Source organism: Diorhabda carinulata, chromosome 4, assembly GCF_026250575.1.
Source record: "Diorhabda carinulata isolate Delta chromosome 4, icDioCari1.1, whole genome shotgun sequence".
Taxonomy (NCBI): Eukaryota; Metazoa; Arthropoda; class Insecta; order Coleoptera; family Chrysomelidae; genus Diorhabda; species Diorhabda carinulata.
Window position 1 is genome coordinate 3,721,755 of NC_079463.1, and position 23,543 is coordinate 3,745,297.

A 23,543-nucleotide genomic window follows, 5' to 3' on the forward strand; every position below is an offset into this window, starting at 1 on the left:
TTTGTACTTTTCCTCTTTTTTCTTTCAATTATGCAAACAGTTTAGTTGTAATTTTTTGAAACTTTTAAACATCGAAATATACAGTGAGTGTGAGAAACAAAGCTCTAATCAATATCCAACTTGAAGTTCTTCACAGCTGTGCATCGAGAATGTGTTAGTTAACCTGTAGGATTGGAATTATACTCATAAGGTATTCATAAAATAAAAAAAATAATAATAGTAAATCCTCTATTTGTAATAAAATATATAAATAAGTATTGGTCAAACAATAATTGAAATAAAACAATATATGAAAATCAATAAATGAATATAAATTTGAGCAAAGTTAGTATCCTCCAATTAAAATGAATTTATATAGACTCAAGTGTCTTTTCTATGAAATTAAATCGTTTAAGTACGTGTTTTAGTAAATCACCAATATAAAATAATATCTGATTGTAAATAGTACTTCAGTAATTTTCAAAAATATACACTTGAACAAAAAATAAAAAAACCGAACACGAAATTATATTTTTGTTAGTGAAATCTTGAAAACTTATGGCATTAGCTTCAAAATGATGATAAAATATGTTTTTTCCTTTCACAGTCCAACAATATATTATGATCGATAAACACCATTTTTATGTTTGTTTAATGTTTAGAATAGTGCTAGTTAGGGGTAATTGAACCTTATAAAAGGAAGAAAAAGGTGCACATACGAGAGAAGGAAGACCAATTCATAGTTAGAACATAGTTGAGAAATCTGGCACTCACTATTGTTCAGAGAAACCAAAAACTCAAAATTAACTCCTAAGATTTGCCAGAGATTACTTTGGACTAACAAACAATGGAGCCTGTTATCTTCTCAGCAAAGTGTACCTGCTGGTAGCTATAGAAGAGGATGCGTCTACAGAAGACCTGGAGAAAGATTCGCGTAGTGATGAAAGAAAACTTGGCTTTTGGAAGAGGTTTCTGGATGGTTTGGGCGGGTATTTCAATGGAAGCAAAAACAGTGTTTTTTTATTGTAATAGGCGGAGGAGCAGTGGATTAACGAGTACATAGAAGAAATTTTGGGGGATAACGTCGTTTTCTACGCCATTTTCATTGGCGAACACTTCTAATGCAGTATAGTTTGAAGAGAACTTAAGAGAAAAGTTCGGGGCAAACAGCCACCAAATCTTGACTTCAAAACGGCGTTCACTAAAAAGAATGGAATAGCATTGAACAAGATCGAGTAAAGAAACTTATTAGATCCATGAAAAAACGATTAGAAGCTGTTATTAGGACCAGGGGAGGTAATACTACATATTGATAGGTTAATTTCAAATAATTTATTTTTTAAAAGGATTTGAGCTGGTATTTTCTTTACTAGGTACTTGCTTATGATTTGTGACCGCGAAGTGCGACTTGAATCGATCTTTCTGCTCAGAATTCTATTTCTTGGAATTTGAAAAATGTCATGATACATTTAAAGAAATCACCTATAATCGAATTTGAAATTACACTACTTCTGCCTGTTGCGTTTAAGTGATTAAAATTGTAGTAGTTCTCGAATTATATGTACTACAAAACGAAAGAAATTTGAGCCGAAAAATCTGTTAATAAAGACAGAAAAAGAATAAAAAATATCCCCCTCGAATAGGTGGGTTTTGGCCTAGCCATGGGGAAGATCTAATCCTATATCACTCATTCACTAATAACTTGTGCAGATTTTATTAATTCGTTAAAATATTTGAAGAAAATACAAACATATCATAAAAAAAATAAACCTAAAAACGCCATACCAAAAATATATTCTATGTATCATCAACTGATTTTTTATTTCTTCTTTTCCTTTTATTTTTGATGTTAGATAAAATTTCATATGCTTGTTGTATATCCATGAATTTTTCTTGTGCTTCTTTTTGTTTTTGGGGATCTTTTACTTTATCTGGATGAAACTCCCTGCTTAAAGCTCTCCATCTCAAAGTTATTTCTGATTGACTAGAAGTTGGACCTACACCTAACACTTTGTAGGCGTTTTGTTCTCCCTGCGGATCGGAAAGATCAATTATTTGTCTCCATATTTCGTACCTACAAAAATCATTTTCTTACAATATCCTATAAATTAGTTTTTGAAATCACACACAAAACACAAATCATTAAACTTACCATCCATGATGTTGCGCGTAAACATATATATCATGTAAAGATTGTTTTAAATCTGTCCACCAAGGCGAAGTGAAAAAATGATGTAACGCTTCATGAACTGGAATCTCGTCTCCATTGGAATCAGTTATCTTTCCATTAAAATAAAAATATGAGCTCCAAAGTGCACAATATACAACTGCACATAGAAACAAAACAGTAACTCTTCTAGCAAATGATCTTTTCTTTTTTGGCGTCCTTCTCCATTCTTTCGAGAATTGGTCGAAAGCCAAACCAGAACAAAATACCATTATGCTAAGCCATGTGCTTTCATCCATAAAATACCACCTGCTTATGTAAGTCGCGTAAGATACCCCTATAGTAATCCAAGGTTTACCTTGTTCCCTGCCTATGTTTCCAACCACCCAAACACCTGAAACATTTTAAATACAGAGAAGGTCTAATGTATAATACATCATCTCAATACTAATTTTTTTCAAAGACTTTGCATCAATTTAAAGATTTACGATCCTACTCTAGAAGCCATTCGACTTTGACTTTGGTATGGGGGCCCAGCGACCGCCCTGCTTGAACGTACCTACGTGGGCATGAGATTGGAGACCGGTGCAAAGGATTTTTATGGGCTTAATCCAACGTGGAAGCGTGTCAAAGGATGAATGGTACCTGAGCCCTAATCACGTACCGCGAACAATGCCTGCGGGAAACTGCGTATTTTCAAAGGCTCCGCAAGAGCACTGACCATGATAATTCATTCTTTTCTCCCCCTTGGCATCTGAGCAAACAAGAACCTTGGAACCCGCCACCCCCAAAGCAACGGTTTCTACCGATATCGAAGCTCAGAACGGTACTTTTTATAATGTCAGTCTTGAACGTTTCGTCGTCAGGGGGGCTGAGAAAAAAATTAGAAGAAAGACCAAGACTACCGAGACGTTCAAGCCTTAACGGCTACACAAACTAAGGTTGCTTCGACCTCCAACCCTCCTCTATCCATGGCTTCCAACCGGAGGTCCAGGTAAAGCCTGTTAAGAGGCCAAGGATCCCTGGTACTACGCCGTAGAACAACGAGTTGACTCATAAAGCCGATTGATTGTGCAGCTCTCTCTCAATTGTTCAATAACTGCCATATTTGGGCATAGCTTTACGCAACAGTGGTAAAAGTATGTCGTGAGAAGGATCTTGTAAATCTCTTTCATATCAGAATCATGGGCAACGAGCACTGAAGGACATTTGTTTCCGTTGTATAGCAACACTGCTCTCAAGCTAATTTTGTATGAGTCAATGAACAATCGCCAGTTACTTGGATCGTATTAAAAATTCAATAAATTTACCATTATAGAAATTTCATTATAATACGCTAAATCATCTGCTTTAGAAAAGTGAGGTTATTTTTCATCATAAACGTTGTCGGAAATAAGAAATTTTCGTACTAGGGGAAAGTAAATTCCGGTCGTTTAATCTAGACCCCAAAAGCTCAGCTTGTTTTCTAAACAAATTCAAAGTTTTTTTGAAGTTCATTAAATAGTCTAAACAGCACTTTTCAATTAATGGTGTAAATTTTCGACGCTGAGTTGTAAAATTTAATTCTTCACACACATAACAAAAACTGTCCGGGTTATTAGAACATTTTCGCGGCATATTTACAATGTGATAAACGTAAATTAGTTAAATGCAATCGTTATACAGTGGTCTAAATCAAGTTATTCAAACAAAAACACATAAATGAGGTCCAAAAAGAATATATAGCTGCAACAAAAATAACTGGATGTGAATTTTCTTGAATGTGAGTAAGTACATCAAAACAAATAAAAATCGTCACCAAGTTCGTGTGACAAAAACAGTGTTTACCAGTGTTATTATTAGTCAAATTTGTTAAAAAGTTAACCCGATTAAAATAAGCAAATATACAGGGTGAATAAAGAAAGAAACAAAAAAATTTCCTTTTATATTAGTTAGTGATACCTAATGCAACTCCTAATGGAATAAACCAATGGAAGAGTGGTTTCCAGTTAATCCCTCCAGCTTCATCTTCAGGAATGGCTAATAGAACTAATTGTCCCCAAAGATAACCAACCATAACAGCAGATATGAATCTACTTGTCGAGAATGGTGGCTGAAATAAAAAACTCTCGTTATTCTAAATCATAAATATTTTGAAAAATGTTGATTACTTGTTAAGTAATTAGGTAATGAGGTTTTGAAAAAAAGTCCATTTAACTATAACATCATTTGATTATACAAAAAAAAATTGTTGGTAGAGATTAACAACCAAATTAAAAAACGTTTTTTATAATGTATCGAAGCTGAAGGACATCATTTTGAACAATTAATGAAATAACAACGTTTGTTGATTTATTTAACTACTACATACAAAGTAGATTAGATAATAGGTAGGTTTATTAACGAATTTATCTGCTTTTCGTTTTCCATATTCTATATTTAGTTTCAATTAAATATATTGAATTAAGAAAAAATATGAATTATAAACTCGCAAGAAATATAATCACATTCATTACAGAATAATTTGCATCAATATTAGAAGGAAGACTGTCAGAAGCATATAATGCAATTTATAAATTATCCTAATGATAAATTTAAGAAAGGAAAATTGGTAATTGATCAACTTCATGTGAAATAGGAATATAGTTCGATAAAAAATAAAAAAGAAGAAGAAACAAATCTATTAAAGTCATCTAGTTACAACTGCATCTTATATTTCCGCTAATGTGCATTGAAAATAAACCAGCAGTCTTCTTCTATTCATTAATTTACAACTACTGTTCAAAACTATATCAAAATTACACACTTTTAGAAAAGTTAAGTATATAGTGACCCATACAGAATAATACAGTGTTTCTTCTTCATCCTTGATCAATTTGTATCTCAAAAACAAACAAGTTTAAAGAAGATTTAATTGCAAAAATTTAGAGCTATAAAGACTATAATACTATTTCTACATCAAACTTGTATGGATATAATTTGGAACTCTAAATGTCAATTAAGATAATATAAATAATATTCTCCAAATTTAGCCTTGAATATCTTCAATATTGTTAAACCCGCTGGACGAATCTGACAATATTGAAATTTTTATTCCTGGATAATGTCCTGTAGAGAAATTATGTAAAAGTGGATTTATGTAATATAAATATGAAAACAAAAGTTTTCATCATTTTTATTTCTTTTAGCCTCCTATAAATCAAAGCGCCAAACACTAAGAATAATATGATCCAAAAATTATAGACAATGAATTCTCAAAATTGTGTTCTAATGCTACGGCTTCGTTGTCATCAATATTCTTTTTAATAAATCTGAAAGTACAATAATAATTTTATACGTGGCAACGTTGCATATATTCAAGTGGAAGAAAGTTTGACGTGAGATTAAAAAAATCGCCACTGTTATGTCTAAGGCCTTATCTTAATTGACACCTGCAAAACTTCTGTATCATCATATTTTATGTAATATATTTGAAATTATTTTTATCAATGCAGTTCTTCAGGTTTCTATTTTTTTGTAATAAAAAAAAATATTTCTATGAATAAATTAAATGTTCAGCAATTTTCTCACGCCAAATTAACATTTATTATTATATCACTAATGCTTTTGTCGATTTTTCGTAAAAGGTTTGATATTTTCTAATTAGTATTAACTTTGATTCCACTGGAGACAAATCATTATCAGAATAAAGAATATTTCAAGTTTTGAAAGTACTAAATGTATAAATGTTTTTTAAACTCATCGAAGTAATTATCACAACAAATATTTCTAGTGAAACTGGTTGGTGTTTACTGTATAATTAACTATTATATTTATTTCTAAGAAAATTGTAAATCTTAACATACACTTATATCATTTTTAAAAAAGGATGAAGTGCATATTTTTTACCTTTCGATTCTTTCTCATCCTGTCCCCGAGTTCGCCCAAGAATTTCGGGTCATCATTGCAATCTCTGACATATCTTGGTATTTTCGTGATGTCTGCTAACCACCCCAGTCCGTATCCTCCAAAAGTACTCCACGTAAGAAAGGCATGGGCGTCCCTTTCCAAATAAAACAGATGGAGTCCTAGAATTCCACCAAAAAACCAACACACGTAAGCCCACGCCACACTTTTCTTCGCCCTATTTACCTCATTGTTTCTCATATTCAAATACGAACTAAGTTTATTTGCAAATCCACGTAATGTTTGATAAGAAACAATGCCACAGTCGTTATCGGTATATCGCATATTTAACTACACTTTTTAATTACAGACGAATTACAACAAAATCTTCCTTTTTATTATTTTTTTATATTTAGTTTATTTAGTTTTTACTACCGTTCTGCAACATTATTTTTACTTAACGTAATTTAGTAAGTTCATTGAACGTGAAACCAAACCGACTGAGTCAAGAAATTGGAGGTTTCCACGTAACGAACGTTAAGGAACTTTAAAACGGAGAAGATACCTGTTGAAGACAACATAGGCGTAGTGACAGCATGGTAAGGTGAAGGCCAAATACACGTTCATCTAAAATATTAATAAAACTGTGACAGTCAATTTATAGACTATCGTTACTGCGAAGTTCCTTGTTTTATTATCTCCTGACAGTTGGGTCGCGATTATGGAGTAGTTTTATTTATATAATACTCATAATTATCTGTGGTAACAGTTTAAAGGAAGAAATAAAAACAGAGATATAAGATAGTACTTTTATATTGAGGAGGTGAACTTATAAATATAATTTGTTTTTTATAATTCAATATTTATTTTTGATTTCTGGGAAACGAAATGGTTAAAAGTATAATAATAGTAAAAGCACCTAATATGTTCATAATACCCATTATTATATCTAAAGTAGGGCAGTTAATGGAATGAATATGACAGGAAATTATAACAAAAGTATCGACAGAAATAATAATATCAAATTAATTGCAATAATAATTAGTAATTTGTTACTGTATTCAAGAGGAAGTAACGTAAAAATAGAAAAAGAATAAATATAAAGCAACAACACTTTTCAGTATATAAGACAACGAAGACAAAAGAAGAAAGCTTGAGAAAAGTAGGTCGAAGTTAAACAAGAAAGATCAATACTTAATTTCATTTATTTTATAATTTTGTCTTCATTATTTTGTGACAATTTTCATAATAATTGGTTCATGAAATGAAAAATGACTTCAAATGACATAAAATGACGTCCATTAAAGCCAATTGACGTCTATTGTCATTTGATGTTTATCGATGTCTTATGATGTGTATTGACATCGATTAATGTCGATGCACGTCAATTCATTTCATTTGAAGCCATTTGGCCAATGGGATCAAATTTTGGTTAATTCAATTCTTTTTACCTAATAATGCCCAAAGTTTTTTTTCATTTCGGTACATCTGCAGCTGTAGAGGAATTAAATACAAAATGTCCGAGCTCGCCATGCTTCATGTGAAAAGATATCGCATAGATAGCAAATTTTTCGTAAAAATGCGGTAAAAATGAGTAGTGTATTCATAATTAACATTAGTTTATGGAATGTATTTAAATTTTATAAATTTGAATATATTTCACAAACACTACAACAATCTGTTTATTTTTTTAATGAAACTGTAACGTAGAATTTATCTTTGTTGAAAATAAATAACAATAAAATATTTTATGATGTATTGTGTTTAAAAAAGAGATTAAAACTTATATACTACCCATAAAATAGCAAAAACTAAAAGTTTCAATAATTCTATAAATCAAAAAAAGTCCATAATACTTTTTAAATAATGTCTAATGTTAATGAAGCATAAACTATTTCTTGGTAGATATTTATACATATCTTTACCATTTTCGGTCACTACAGTATTCTATATTAAATTAGTACAAATAATCTGTTATTTTTGTCCTTAAATTATTCAAATTTCTAAAATGATTACATAAAAAATTCATACTAGATATGCAGAGAAAATAGTCCCTAGAATGTTTTACAAGTTGACAGCTGTCAATAGAATACTTTTCACTACTATTTAGTGTCAACTGCAAGACGCTGTGTTAAAAGTAAACAAATAAATTATTAAAATCACGTCAAAGTCTAATTAAGCGTTAATAGAATAATGAAAATTTATTGAAATGGCTCAAACTAACACAACTGGGACATCATCTAGGCGTCAGCACCCAAGAGATCATGATGCCGCCTCCATTACTTCTTCCAGAATTGCCGATATTTCCGAATGGGAAGCTAATGAGGTACATTTTATTTCAAATTATTTAATTCTATATGATTTAATGAAACTACAATTCTATAAATTAATTTGTTCTGTTACCTTAATTGATCTACAAGGTGTATATAAAATTTTTAATGTAGGTTGGTATAAGTTATATGGAATTATTTATTGTCTAATAGGCACTACGACAAAGAGAGCTTGAAGAAGCTAAAGGTAGAGCCGCACAAATGGAAAAAACCATGAGATGGTGGTCTGATTGCACCGCAAATTGGAGAGAAAAATGGAGTAAAGTTCGCAATGAACGAAATAAAGCAAGAGAAGAATGTAAACAAATGCGTGCAAAACTAGAAGCAGTATTAAAAGAAACAAATAGTTGCAAAAGAGATAAAGAAGAATTGGAAAAACAAAATGATCAGCTCAAAAAAGAAATTGAAAAAGTCCATATTTTATTATTGAAACATGCAGGTCAATTCGATTCTCAGATCCTTGAAGCTTTGAGTGATGATCCACTTAAAGATTTTGTGTTTAGTAACAATTCACCCATGAAAGAGAGAGAAAACGGCGTCACTTCATCACAATCAAATCCGGAATGTGATAGTACAGTTGAACAAAATTTAGATAGTTCCGTTTTTGAAGAATATATTTTACAAGGAGCTGTACCTAGATATAAAGAACTTAATAAGAAATTAAATTCCGTCGAACCAGAAGCTCCTAACGGAATAGAAAAACTTTCCAATGATTATGAAGAAGATTATATTTTACAAAAATTATCCATGCTGCAATTGAGGTTGGAAGAAGCTACAAAAACTTTACAGATAGAAAGAGAGTGAGTAAAATCATGTTATATCATATTTTTTTATAATTTATTGATTTTTGAATAAATAATGAAACAAATAGTAACAAAATGAACAGGTAAATAACAATACTATGGATCGTTTGATTATTTGAAATTTCATTCTAAATTAACTTTATTAAACTAAAAGAATTGACAATAGGAGATACTCAATATAATTATAATATAACCCTTGTATACAAAGACTAGAAGATTTAGTTGAAACATTTTTTCACCAAACTATTTTTTTCCATTAGAACTAATGATTTCAACTCAATAAAATTTGCTGCCCCATGAAATCTGCCGCCCCTAAGTTATAGCCCACTTAGCCTACTAGTAAATCCACCACTGTACATGTACTTTATTTTCTATTTTTTGATTAGTTTTTTCATGTGTTTTTGTAGAGAAAAATCTCATCTACATAAAAGTATTGAGCGGCTTCATTGCGAACTACAGGAAGCAAAAGACAAATGTGATGAAATTAGAGAAGCCAAACAAGATACAATGCGAGAAATTTTATTACTCCAAGATCAGCATCAAAAAGAATTGCAATTAATTAAAGCTGATTTACAAGATGAGGCAAGCTCCAGGGAGGGAATGGATAAAAGACTGAATGATTTGAGAGCAGAGGTGAATAAAGATATTATGTTTAATTTTAAAGACACATTGTTAATTGATTTTTATTTTATAGTTGGAACGGTTACAAGCAGAAAATGCAGCAGAATGGGGTAAAAGAGAAAGATTAGAAACAGAAAAACTAGCAATAGAAAGAGATAATAAAAAACTTCGGAGTGAATTAAGGGACATGCAAGAAAGATTAGAACGAAAAGGACGGCCTATCACTAATTCTGATGTTGAAATTAGACACTTACAACAAGAATTACTAGATAAAAACAAAGTATGTCAGGCTAATTCATATTATTTACTTATTCACCTAAATATCTTTTTTTTTTTTTTAGGAAATAACCGAATTGAAACATTCCCAAATCAAATTGAAAAAGATGGTTCAAGATAAGATGACTGAGCTAGCTCATGCTGTTCGAAGAGCTGAACAATACGAGAATGAAGTTAAAAAACTTCGAACTAGAGTAGAAGAACTGAAAAGAGATTTAGCAGTAGCCGAAGATGAATTAGACAGTGCCACGAATAATATTAGGAAAATCCAAAGAACTAATGATGAATTACAAGAACAAGTGGATAATTTTCAATTACAGCTTCAACATCTTCATTCAAGGTTAGTATTAATTTTAAGTATTAAGATGTTTTAACCACTTATTAAGTATAGAATGATATAAATTTAGTCATCTACAGTTGCTTCTAGAAATTTTGGTGATGGTTTAGGAAAAACTCACTTTGCAATGAATTGTACGGATAGGTATCAGTTAAACCATATCGCTCACTCCACAGGTTCCTGACCTATTCTTTGAAGTTTATTAACTTAATGTAAATTGGTTCTCAAAAAATGTCACAACTTCCAATATTTTGAAATTAAATTTGTGAAAAAACTCACTTTGTCAATTATTTGTACAATTCATAAGCTTTTATCAATCAACAAACTTATTCATTTCATTTGTTAACAATGGTTAAGGTATAGGGAAAGTGTCCCTAATTGGGGATTCACTCTGATGTTATTACTGGTTATAGGTACTAATTAAAAACTTATGGGTCACTTCACATGTTTCTGTACTAGTTTGTAGGATATTAACCTATTTTGAAATGAAATTTCTTTCAGAAACAGATAATCTGCTTTTTTCAATATTTTGTTAATGTTAATAGTACAAGTCAAATGTACCCTTAGATTTTTTTTGATAAAATCATGGACGTTGAAACCAGTGTGAAATAAAGTTGATAAGTAAGGACTACTGGGAAATGTGAGTTCAGGAATTGAACATTATTTTCATGAGACATTTCTGACCAAGCAAACAAAAATAATATCATTAAATAATTAACATTTGGGATTAGGATATTTATTAAAAATACCTTATGGTAGATTTTTAAAATGTATGTAGCTATATATATGGGATTTATTTTATTAATGCTTGGTAGAATATTAATACTTTCCTGTACTGATTTTGTAGTATGGAAAAGGAAGATGGTGGTGAGGAAATGGCTCAATACGATGAAAATGATTGTGTAAGTATTAGGGTTTTATCAAATTTTATAAAAAAAAATAAATGTTGTGTTTTAATTTTGACTTTAACTTCATTCAAGTTGATTTCAATATTCCAAACTATATTTATTCGGCTCATTAAAAAGATAAATTCTAGTTTTTTATAGTGAAAGTTATTTCCATATAATAAAATGTATATGTCGATATTTAAAAACCGCATTTAATTAAACAGAATTTGAAAAATAATTTCTTATTTCTTAGATGTTTTGATATGTTTTATGCTTCTAAATGATCTTGGTTTTAGGTCTCTTCTGATTGAAAATTAGTTTTTTTATAATTTTTTAAAAACAGATGAAAAAAATTTTCTATTTTAATTTCCAACATAATGATTCAATTTAACAAAATGAAACAAACCAATTTATTCAGTTCTTCTAACATCCATGGAAAACGCTCTTAAACGAAAATTGGCAATACCAAGGTTATCCAGAAAATCCGGTTCAAGCTCAAGCAGATTTTGGATATAAGCACCTCATAATCATGTTGTTATATTGTCATTATCATGTTGTTAAATTGAATCACTTTGTCTGAAATTGAAGTACAAAGAAATTTAAAAAATTTTAAATCAGAAGAAATCTAAACCCAAGAACATTTAGAGGTAAAAACATTCTTTTATAATTTCATAATTAACATCAAACATTTTATATATTTTTTCAAATTTCTCATTTCTTAAATTTTTTTCATATAACTTTTAATTACAATGGCTTTTTTGAATAGAAATTAATTGTGATTGAATGCAACCTAAAATCAATAAGATTTATCAACAAATCATTCCATAACTTGAAAACTATTTTTATGTCTTGTGAAAGTTTAATTTTATTTTTAATATCTAGTTGCATGGCTGTAGTTTTTCTTATGTCAAGTAAAGGATGGAAACCATCAAGCTTTCTAATCTTATCATGCTTAATTAAGTTGCATGAAAATATTATACATGAAGGTGAGTAACAAGTTTGCAGAAATATCTAATAAGGAATTTATTATGAATAATTTTTTCTAACATATTTATTAAATAACAAACAGAATTAGTAATTCCAAAAATTATTTTTATGGCTTTTATGATGTTTGGATAATATTTTTACAGTAAGAAGTTGCCCCCAATAAATAAATAGACCTTCCTAGAAATTAGTTCAAAAGAAACAGTGTACATAAACTGCTTGCTGTAAAAACGGAGATCAAACAAATTTGGGTATTTCATCGAAGGCGGTGCCTTTGCCGAATTTTAGAATTCTACTATATCCAAACAGGACTGGCTCCAGGGCGGAAATGACTTCATAACAGTATTATAGAGTCGCATTCTATTTTATAAAACTATATTTGTATGTTGGACAAATGAACTTTTGTGAATATTTGTATTTATTTATTTGACATTGACATGCAAACTCAAAAAATAATTTCTATAGATTTTTTTCGCTGAGTAGATGAGAATTATATGTATTTATATATCAAATGTATATAATATTTTTAGATATGTCTATTAAATAATGAATATTAACATGTAATGTATAGAGGAAAGTATTCGGTAACTCAGGAATAACATTTTATAAAACGGAAACTAAATTTGTTATCATCTAAAAGAATTGATATTTAATATCAATCCCGCTGATTGGTTACTGTATTATTTAATTACCTGTTGGATATTCATAATTTGTAATTTGGTTTTATTCCTTTTAGGTTACGTAACTGCAGTTCATCCAGTTTGTTGATTCATCGAAGTACGAATTTAGAAGAAGGTAGCGACGATGACATTCATGAGTTTTTGTAGGATATTCCGAATTCAAACTATTATATTAAACTATTGAGCAACAAGATTTGTACAATGTTCATTTAAGTTATTTATTATTTTTTTATCCTATCTAAATATGGAAAATAATTATGTAAATTTGAAAATATATATTTTATTTTCTATAAAATGTTATTCTCATACCATGTTACAAACTTGAGATCTGATACTACCCGATAACATTAATTATGTCGTCACCCAACATATTTTCCCATAAGAAGAAGCTGACAGCGCATAATATCCCATAGTTAGTTTTTCCTAAATCAACATTTGAACTCCCAAAATAAACCAAATTTTCTCTTTTTGGAAAAATGGACGGACGATACTCAACAGATGTCATAGAAACAGAGTAATCTCAATCTGCTCAAACAGCAGAGCTGCCATTCAAGCCGAAACGAAGAAGCACTCGACATTGTTGCGCAACAAAATAAGGAAACAAATATGAAATGAGGTTTGATGCAAAGGATAAATAAGTAAATTTGAAGAAAAAAAAACGTTATTAATATTATTCGTGTATGTACATTTGATTGTTACAGTAACTTAATCTAGATATAAATAGATTCTAGCAGCCCATAATTGTGCCATCGGGATTTGTCTTAGCTTTAGGAAAACATAATTTTCGACCGGCGTTAAATATACATTGATTTGTGAAAATTCCACAACTGGAAGATTGACTGTAATAAACGCTTGGAGTTTTCTTTCCAGTATCCAAATTCTTAGAACCCGTTTCTGATTTGGAAACTGATATGAAATTTGGTAAAATTTTTCCACTTTTCAGTTGGTAGCTGACTGGAGAATATGCGGGTTGATATGTGTAACCGCTACCGTAACTGTACTGACCGTTCGTTGAATGAGTATTTGATGTGACTGCGTAGAAAGGCTTTTTATAAATGATTTTCCCAGTTCCCGGAGAGAGAGTGGCACTTTGAGCTTGCGAATGTTTACCTATGGCGTATGTATTTGGACCGTTTGCAATTGATTTCAATGTGCCTCTGAATCCCAAAGGTATTTTGTATCCAGGATAACCCGGAACGGTTTCTCCTGGTTGGATGATTGTATCTGCACTTGGAATGACTCCCTTGCTTTGGTGTACGGTAAGATCTAGGTCTTCTAAGGGATCCAATACAATGTGCTGTCTTTGGTTGAGATCTGATTGCGTTATTATGCTTCTAGTCTTCGGTTTCTCGGTTTCGTCGTCGTAATCTTCATAATAATCATCATCCTCATCTTTGTAATCCTTGTTATTTGTTTGTTTATGCGACGATTTTTTCGTGGATATTGGTTTCATTGTTGTAGTTTCTATTTCGATAGGTGTCACAGCTGTTTTGTTATTTTCATGTTTTTTCGATGTAACGACTTGTTCGGTCTGTTTCTGAGAGAGTTTTTCTTTAGCTATATTAAAATCTATTTCTGTAGGATTGAAAGGTCCAGATCTTGTGTAATTTTTCCCGAAACCAGTCCCACCAGTAGCGGCTTGAGCAGCGCCACTGTATTTGACTCCATATCTAAATTTCCCTTGAACTTGAGATTGAGACATTCCTGAAAATGTTCCACTCCGGGCACCAGCCACTCCGCCGCCTCTAAAAGGTTCAGTGTCGTCCGACTCCTGTTCTTCATATGGTATAAAACCAATTTGAGCTTGAGAAGATGTGCTTCCCGGTCCATTCGATTGAGCGTCAGCCAGACCTCCTTTTTCAGAAGCTAATACTTGAGATTGCGTTCCGTGGTTCATTCCACCACTCTGAGCACTTGAACTAGTTTGTCCTGTTTCAAGTGATAGACTTACTTGTGACTGAGATTGTCCTAAGCCACCTTTTCCCTGCGCAGTACTTTGAGCGCCCTCTTTACTCCCAGAAACTTGTGTTTGAGCTCCTCTCTTACCATCATCAGATCCTGCCGATGCGCTAAATGATCCAGATCCCGAATAAGTTCCTGATACCTGAGATTGTGCAGTTCCCCCACCGAATGTACCTTGTGCTTGGGCTTGTGCGGTTGTTCCATTATCAGTTTGTTGAACAGAAGTTTGAACCTGCGAGTCCGAATCATCTATCGGATTAGATATTTGTCCTCCAACAGCTCCATTTGAGGTACCCAGTAAACCCGGAATATTTTGACCAATTCCTCCTGCCTCTCCAACCTGTCCTGTACTTCCACTCTGACTTGGCCAAACCCCTTGATTAGTTCTTCCATTTTGTATGGGTCCTTGCTCCTGATAAGGTCCGTTGCGAGATTGATCATATCCTACTTGTCCAGGCCAATCTCCACCTTGAGTAGATCCCTGTCCTTGTACAGGAATATTGGATTGTCCAGGTCCTCCAACTTGCGTTCTACCTTCCATCTGACCAGGCCAACCCCCACCTCGATTAAATTCATATTGTCCTGGCCTCCCCATTTGTCCTGGCCCACTCCCAATTTGATCAGATGTTCCACCCCGTCCAGTAGCTCCAGTTTGATCAGGTCCTCTAACTTGACCTGTACCTCCTGTCGAACCCGGCCAAACTCCAACAGAACCAGCTCCTGGCTGCATATAACTGGGCCAACCACCAACTGGATTAGGCCCTCCACCTTGCCCTGTTTGAGTTGGTCCAATACTTTGACTTGTATCTACAATCTGACCGGGCCAGCTTCCCGCTTGGCCAGTTCCCCCTACACCAGGTCCTCCTACTCTACCAGGCCAATCACCAACTTGTCCAGTTTCTCCAGCTTGTCCTACTTGACTCTGCATTGGAATTTGCGCGGTACCTCCAATTTCACTCGGCCAATATCCGGTTTGGCTTGTACCTCTGGTTTGTTGAGGACCTGTAATTTGACCAAGTCCTGTATCCTGACCTGGACGACTATTCATTTGTTCGGGCCAGCCTCCGACCCGATCAGTCCAACTTCCAACTTGTCCAGGGATAATTTGTCCATTTACTCCAGGCCAATTCACGTTCTGACTAGGTTCGACAACGTGTTCCGTGCTTGGCCAACCTGGGTACTGTCCAGTAGCTCCTGGATACTGGCTGGTACCTCCAACTTGCCTTGTATTTTCGCCAGGTGCACCAAACTGCCCCGTACCAGACCAACCTTGTGAAGGTGTTTCGGAGCGTCCAGACCACACATTAGTTTGTCCAACTGGAGGTCCACGTGGTCCGTATGATTCGTATTGCCCAGAGAATTGACCTGAAAATCTTCCATAATTACGTTGATTACTTTGGTAGTCACCGGCTAATTTTCCGCCAAAAGAACCTCTGTTCGTTGGAATTTGACCTGTAATTTGTCCTGGTAAACTAGTTTGACTTGGCCATCCAACTTGTTGTGGTAATCTACTTGTTTGTACACTAATAGGTTGTTGTTCCTGCCATGAACCTGTTAGTACAGGATAAGTACCTTGTCCTGTATTTTGTACAGGACCCTGTGGTATTTGACTTTGTCCAGGCCAGTTTTCTGATTGACCGGGGCTACGCATTTGAGTAGGTAAGTTACCTGTTTGACTTGGTCTTTGAATTTGTCCAGGCCAATTTCCTACTTGTCCAGGTGGTTGAATTTGTCCAGGCCAACCTCCTACTTGTCCCGGTGATTGAATTTGTCCAGGCCACTGGGTAATTGGTCTTTGATTTTGCTCAGGCCATCCCCCAGTTTGAATAACACCGCCCAATGGTTCTTGAACGTTGGAATTTGGTTGCTGTTGCCCCGTCCAACCTCCTCTGTGGTCTGTAGGAGTGATTCCTCCTGTTTGCCCGGGCCAACTTGTTACTTGATTTGAAGCTTGGCTTGGTTGTTTTGACCATCCTTCTGTCTGACCTGGTCTACCACCTAGGCTTTGATCGAACTTAGATAATCCTGCCGTTGGTCCAGTACTACTAATTTGGGGCGTGGAAATTTGTTCTGATCCGGGTGTAGACCATTGTCCCGTTTGAGTAGATCCTTGAGTTCGATCTGGACTAGAAACTTTTTCAGTTGTTGCAACATGACCTGAACTAGGAATTTGTCCAGATATTGGTATATGACCAGGAAAACTGACACCAGAATTATCTGGTTTTTGATTAATTGGTTCAGGGTACTGCCTAGATGGATAACCTGATATTTTAAGCGCCTGTTCTTGATCTTTATCATAGCAGTCACCACAATCAAAAGGAAGACTTTGACTTTGAGCTTGTCCCATTCCGTTATTTCCACCTGGGGATAAAAAGTTTTTATCAATTTTAATTAAATGTTTATAGGAAAAATATACTTACTAACAACAGCTTTAGACCCTTCCAATGATGTTTCAGCTTCCGCTTTTCCAGGTTGATCCGATTTTCCAAAATTAAGATACTGTGATTGCGTTTGACCTCTAACACGTCCTTGGAAATAATGACTTGTAGCTCTTTTCGCTCTAGATTTTTCTATATAATTTGGTATATCATTTAGAATATCTTGATTTCCGTCTGCTCTGTTTTTTATAAGATACGTTGGGAATCCTCTACAAAATTCGGTGATTCTGTCACCAGCCAAACGCCATATCTAAAAAAAAAACATCTCTAATTGAGTTTCTTCTAATTTGATGTTTTTTAAATAATAATAGTTGTTTGAAATATGTAAAATTCACCTGACGTTTCGACAATAGTTCGTTGTCCAGGAAATCTTTTGATATGCTCCCTCTTCTTCCGCTGGAATTCCATTTGCTGATAACACTTTCGCTTCCCGTTAATATTTCCAAAATGCATTTCGACTCTATAAGATCTTTGTATGCGACCGCATGCTAAAAACATAACGTTATAGTTCAACTCTGAAGATGATAAATTAATTATCGAAACGCGCGCAAAAAAACTGTCAAATGATGGTGTTTGATGTAAAAAAATTAACAAGAAGTCGAAATTTATCTTATACAAAACTTCAGCAGTTGTCAACATTTTGTTGTAATGGTTAGTTGTTTCCATATTTGGCGATTTTGATGGTATTCCTTCAAATTTCATTCACACTTACCGTTTGATAGTCGTATAATAATCTAGATTTGTTTGACGTTTCGGCTGTTGATCCATTTTGTTTCACGATTGTATTCTGCAACAAAAGGAATTTATAACAAACTAAACATGAAATTAATCAGTTTGTTACATAATTATAATCGAATTCCAGCACAAGCAGCCGAGGAATACAAATTATTAGGGTGTGTGTAGGGTTTTCAGGTCGTCAAATCTAATAGCCGGACAGACCAACCAGTTTAGCCGGACATTTGGTTAGAAAGACCGAACAATCTACATTATTGACGATTTTATATCAGTATAAATAGATACGAGGAAAAAATTGTATGAAAAATCAATTTTTTTTATTATTTTCATACATCTTGGTAAATTCTAGTGGAATAATGAAAAAAATCGAATATATGCTTTCTAATACAGTGTTTTCTAGGAACTACCGCCATCTCTAGGTCGGTACGCTCTTATTTTTCCAAACCGAAAACATGGAAAAGATATTTGTCAAAAACGTTATGACACAAGATTCTACATTTGTCGTATCACTTTCATCTACCACTGTATCATTTAAAAACATTTGTCGACGAGACTCCTTTTATTTTTTACCATTTATTTTCTATGGGATATTGAATTACTCAACAAAATAATTCGATATACGTTTTATAGCTAATTATATTTTTATCTAATTTGAACGACTTTTTCATTCATGGTATACAATTGTGTACATAGTTTGATGATTGTAAAATAGAACGCGACTGTATCATTGAACCGTCAACTAGTCGTAAAAACATCATGTAGATATCCGATAAGACATTTTTTGTACTGAATTCGAAAAAGCGGTTACAATAATAATAATAATAATAATAATAATAATAAATATATGCGTTTCTTGTATCGATATTATTCTTTGATGCAAAAATCTATCGTTTTAGACCCAATCAGCACTCCGATTTTTCACCGCGCGAATTTTATTCTCGCAATTTATAATAAGTTATCGGAGTGAATCCTAAGGCCCAGTCCGCACTGCGATTTTTCACCGAGCGATTTTTAATCTCCCAATTTATATTCCGTCATCGGAGTGACTCCTAAGGCCCAGTCCGCACTGCGATTTTTCACCGAGCGATTTTTAATCTCCCAATTTATATTCCGTCATCGGAGTGACTCCTAAGGCCCAGTCCGCACTGCGATTTTTCACCGAGCGATTTTTAATCTCCCAATTTATATTCCGTCATCGGAGTGACTCCTAAGGCCCAGTCCGCACTGCGATTTTTCACCGAGCGATTTTTAATCTCCCAATTTATATTCCGTCATCGGAGTGACTCCTAAGGCCCAGTCCGCACTGCGATTTTTCACCGAGCGATTTTTAATCTCCCAATTTATATTCCGTCATCGGAGTGACTCCTAAGGCCCAGTCCGCACTGCGATTTTTCACCGAGCGATTTTTAATCTCCCAATTTATATTCCGTCATCGGAGTGAATCCTAAGGCCCAGTCCGCACTGCGATTTTTCACCGAGCGATTTTTAATCTCCCAATTTATATTCCGTCATCGGAGTGACTCCTAAGGCCCAGTCCGCACTGCGATTTTTCACCGAGCGATTTTTAATCTCCCAATTTATATTCCGTCATCGGAGTGACTCCTAAGGCCCAGTCCGCACTGCGATTTTTCACCGAGCGATTTTTAATCTCCCAATTTATATTCCGTCATCGGAGTGACTCCTAAGGCCCAGTCCGCACTGCGATTTTTCACCGAGCGATTTTTAATCTCCCAATTTATATTCCGTCATCGGAGTGAATCCTAAGGCCCAGTCCGCACTGCGATTTTTCACCGAGCGATTTTTAATCTCCCAATTTATATTCCGTCATCGGAGTGAATCCTAAGGCCCAGTCCGCACTGCGATTTTTCACCGAGCGATTTTTAATCTCCCAATTTATATTCCGTCATCGGAGTGACTCCTAAGGCCCAGTCCGCACTGCGATTTTTCACCGAGCGATTTTTAATCTCCCAATTTATATTCCGTCATCGGAGTGAATCCTAAGGCCCAGTCCGCACTGCGATTTTTCACCGAGCGATTTTTAATCTCCCAATTTATATTCCGTCATCGGAGTGACTCCTAAGGCCCAGTCCGCACTGCGATTTTTCACCGAGCGATTTTTAATCTCCCAATTTATATTCCGTCATCGGAGTGACTCCTAAGGCCCAGTCCGCACTGCGATTTTTCACCGAGCGATTTTTAATCTCCCAATTTATATTCCGTCATCGGAGTGACTCCTAAGGCCCAGTCCGCACTGCGATTTTTCACCGAGCGATTTTTAATCTCCCAATTTATATTCCGTCATCGGAGTGAATCCTAAGGCCCAGTCCGCACTGCGATTTTTCACCGAGCGATTTTTAATCTCCCAATTTATATTCCGTCATCGGAGTGACTCCTAAGGCCCAGTCCGCACTGCGATTTTTCACCGAGCGATTTTTAATCTCCCAATTTATATTCCGTCATCGGAGTGACTCCTAAGGCCCAGTCCGCACTGCGATTTTTCACCGAGCGATTTTTAATCTCCCAATTTATATTCCGTCATCGGAGTGACTCCTAAGGCCCAGTCCGCACTGCGATTTTTCACCGAGCGATTTTTAATCTCCCAATTTATATTTCGTCATCGGAGTGACTCCTAAGGCCCAGTCCGCACTGCGATTTTTCACCGAGCGATTTTTAATCTCCCAATTTATATTTCGTCATCGTAGTGACTTCTAATACGCACTACGAATAAAATCGCAGTGCAGACAGGGCTTTAGAAGTCACTTTGGTAATTTACGGTCCAACAGATATATCAAAGCGGTGTTGTTAACTAGATAAATAGAAATGAAAAACCCCATAGCGAGACCAGGTTAAACGCAATACAAAAAATATGAAAAATAATCCGCACACAACACGAAAGAAAAAATTGGTGATCGGAGAGTAATTGAAACATAATCAAACTACGAAAAATATAAAAAAGAAAGAATAGAAGAGGAAAGTTAAGCTAAGAAACTTAAGAAACCTAAATTAAATAGGATTAAATAGGACGTTAGAAAAATAAGTAATAATAATAACAAGAAACCGCTGATAAACATATTATAACGAACGAAGATGATATCATAAAAAAGTGAGGATCTTTTACAAGTGAAGGATATAAACGAGACAACTGAAGGACGAGTAGGAATAGCAAAAACCTAGATGATATGTGTACAAAATAAATACAATAAGTAACTTAAGTTAAGAAAAGCACCAGTGATTGACCAAATGACGACAGAGATGGTAAAAGCAGCGGCGTAAATAACGAAGGCACTAATGACACAGGAGAAGCGTCGGAAGATTTGAAAATTTCTATAATTATACCAATATATGAGAAGAAACTGCAACAATTGTAAAGGAATGATACTCTTGAGTACAGTCAATAATATAAATACGAGAAAAAAAGAAAAGAAGCGAACTAAAGAAAATTCACAAGGATTTAGAGGAGAACAGATGCAAAGCTCATACTTAGACAAAAAAAAACAAAAATACAGAGATTTACCGATAGATTGATTGTTGTGTTGGGAAAAAACGAGAACATTTGTTGGATGAAATATTCCTTCACGACAACGGACTTGATCCGCTACTACTTTGCCGAACTGCGTTGGTTGAAGACCAGAACTATATTGGAATAGTTGAATGATAGAGTTTATCAGATTTTCTCTAATAAATTGAAGGTGAAAAAGATCTGTACGACGTCAATAACCGGGTCTTTGGTAAATAAAAACTTTCCAGCAACTCCTCAATCTACTTACTCATCTGAGTCATCCTGAGTTTTTCTATTTTGCCTAAATACAGTAGAAAAATCCGTAAAATAACTAATAGTCCGAGAGCCGGCTGTATAAAAATCCTTTAGATCAGATACATGAATCATTTTTAGGGTATGAACTATAAAGCCATAGATCTAGAAGCTGCTTGATTTTGTCCACATACAAAATTATGAAGTCACTTCCGGTTTTTATTTTAGGTGTATTTATGAAATACATCAAGAAAATTTATGTCGAACGAAAGCTTCTGATGAGTAGAATAGAAATATCAAGGATCTACAAGCTCCATTTATTCTCTACTCTAATGTATCTGATCCGTAGGACTTCTGTACAGCCGGCTCTCCGACTATAAAGAAGCAATAAGACGGAGAGACACACTTATGATTTACCGACAAGTTACGATATCGAAATTTGAAAAAAAAAAACATTGCACCTGACCGTTTAACTGCTATTTTGCCGAACTGCTCCGATTGAAAATTAGAATTGTAGGGAAACAGTTGATTTTGAGGTTATATCAGATTTTCTCCGATGAACTGAAGATCTGCACGATATCATTAACCGAGTCTTTGTCTAATAGCCTCTTTACTCATCTAACGTGGTCATTCTGACATTTCCTATTTCCTAAATTGAAAATCCATCTGAACGGATGTTATTTGAGGACATTAAAGAAATCAAACGGTTGTTATTGACCATTTGAAAACTATCCAAGTACCAGCAATATTACGACGAAAGAAAAAACCGTCTCCATCTAATCGAGAGAAATTTTTTTGAAAATAATAATAATCATAACCTATATTGACAATATTTATGTATATATACACTTACGAATAAACACGAGGTATCTTATATATATACATTTATAAATTACAAAATTTGCTAGATTAGAATAAATTTATAAAATTAAATAAAAATATAATCGGAGTTTATCGTTAAATGAAAATAAATTAAACATATTTACCTCAAGAATTAGTTGATGGTAGAGAGGAATATTGAAAAAAGTCACTAAAATCGCACAAAAATACTTCATAATCATTATAGCGTAGCGACCGCGTTAGCGGTCTATCAACAAATGTGTTGAATCTATTCCTGTTTACGAATGACCCTTGACATGGTGTCCCCTGTAGAAGATATCAAAGTGTTAACATACTTGGATTATTTTATTTTGTTTATGTTGGATTTTATTATATAAAAACGAATTTATTTCGAAATGCCTTGCAAGTATGTCGATATGATGATATTTCAATTTTTCTTCAACTTTTCATTTCTTTAAATTTTTTTTTCTACAGTAAGGTCCCATTGAAATTGTTTAGTATGTAATTACGAGGTTCATCAGAAACGTTTTCGACTTCAACCTGAACATTTCAGCAGCTTAGTTTTTGTTTGACAATGAACAATTTCTACGGCGCCCCTTAACTGATATTCAAATCAAGACGAGAAAAGGCAAAAAATATAATGAAATATCCATATTTTCACATAACCATTTATTAAAAAAATGATAAAATTGGACTTTTCTAGCCTTTCTATAGGCGAACTTTTTATCAAGTAATCAAATTCGAAGTTTTCAGCCATTTCATTTTAGATTTACAAAGTTTAATATTCTAAAAGAACGTTTTTCCAATGTAATTGAAAAGGGAAATGGAAATTTGCGATTCGGTACCTTTTAAAATTAATTTTGAGAGTCGTATTCCCGTCTTTCCTGCC

The 23,543-nt window shown here is 33.8% G+C and overlaps 3 protein-coding genes across 5 annotated transcripts; 1 reads left to right on the forward strand and 2 right to left on the reverse strand.

Annotated features, from left to right (window-relative positions):
- Nucleotides 1–1,669: 1,669 nt before the first annotated feature.
- On the reverse strand, nt 1,670–8,114 carry LOC130892382 (dnaJ homolog subfamily C member 22). Its single transcript, XM_057797786.1, has 5 exons — nt 7,462–8,114; nt 6,014–6,637; nt 4,088–4,238; nt 2,132–2,540; nt 1,670–2,053 (listed from the first exon to the last, which is right to left on the reverse strand). The coding sequence occupies exons 2-5, from the start codon at nt 6,353–6,355 to the stop codon at nt 1,777–1,779; spliced, it is 1,179 nt and encodes a 392-aa protein (XP_057653769.1). The 5' UTR covers nt 6,356–6,637; nt 7,462–8,114; the 3' UTR covers nt 1,670–1,776.
- LOC130892381 (coiled-coil domain-containing protein 102A) lies at nt 8,091–13,223 on the forward strand. Of its 3 annotated transcripts, XR_009059030.1 has the most exons (8): nt 8,109–8,336; nt 8,494–9,140; nt 9,551–9,776; nt 9,838–10,044; nt 10,106–10,380; nt 11,225–11,279; nt 12,147–12,250; nt 12,985–13,223. XR_009059030.1 is itself a non-coding variant. In XM_057797785.1 (7 exons), exons 1-7 carry the CDS (start codon nt 8,220–8,222, stop codon nt 12,991–12,993), a joined length of 1,536 nt encoding a protein of 511 aa, XP_057653768.1. In that variant the 5' UTR covers nt 8,091–8,219; the 3' UTR covers nt 12,994–13,223. The 3 variants fall into 3 exon arrangements, 2 of the variants coding, with proteins under 2 accessions (XP_057653768.1, XP_057653766.1); XM_057797785.1 differs by lacking the exon at nt 12,147–12,250 and having other exon boundaries at nt 8,091–8,336; XM_057797783.1 differs by lacking the exons at nt 11,225–11,279; nt 12,147–12,250.
- Nucleotides 13,224–13,571: 348 nt separating this feature from the next.
- On the reverse strand, nt 13,572–22,985 carry LOC130892383 (hornerin). The gene is made up of 5 exons (XM_057797787.1): nt 22,801–22,985; nt 18,041–18,115; nt 17,664–17,816; nt 17,311–17,578; nt 13,572–17,251 (listed from the first exon to the last, which is right to left on the reverse strand). The coding sequence occupies exons 1-5, from the start codon at nt 22,873–22,875 to the stop codon at nt 13,656–13,658; spliced, it is 4,167 nt and encodes a 1,388-aa protein (XP_057653770.1). The 5' UTR covers nt 22,876–22,985; the 3' UTR covers nt 13,572–13,655.
- Nucleotides 22,986–23,543: the final 558 nt, after the last annotated feature.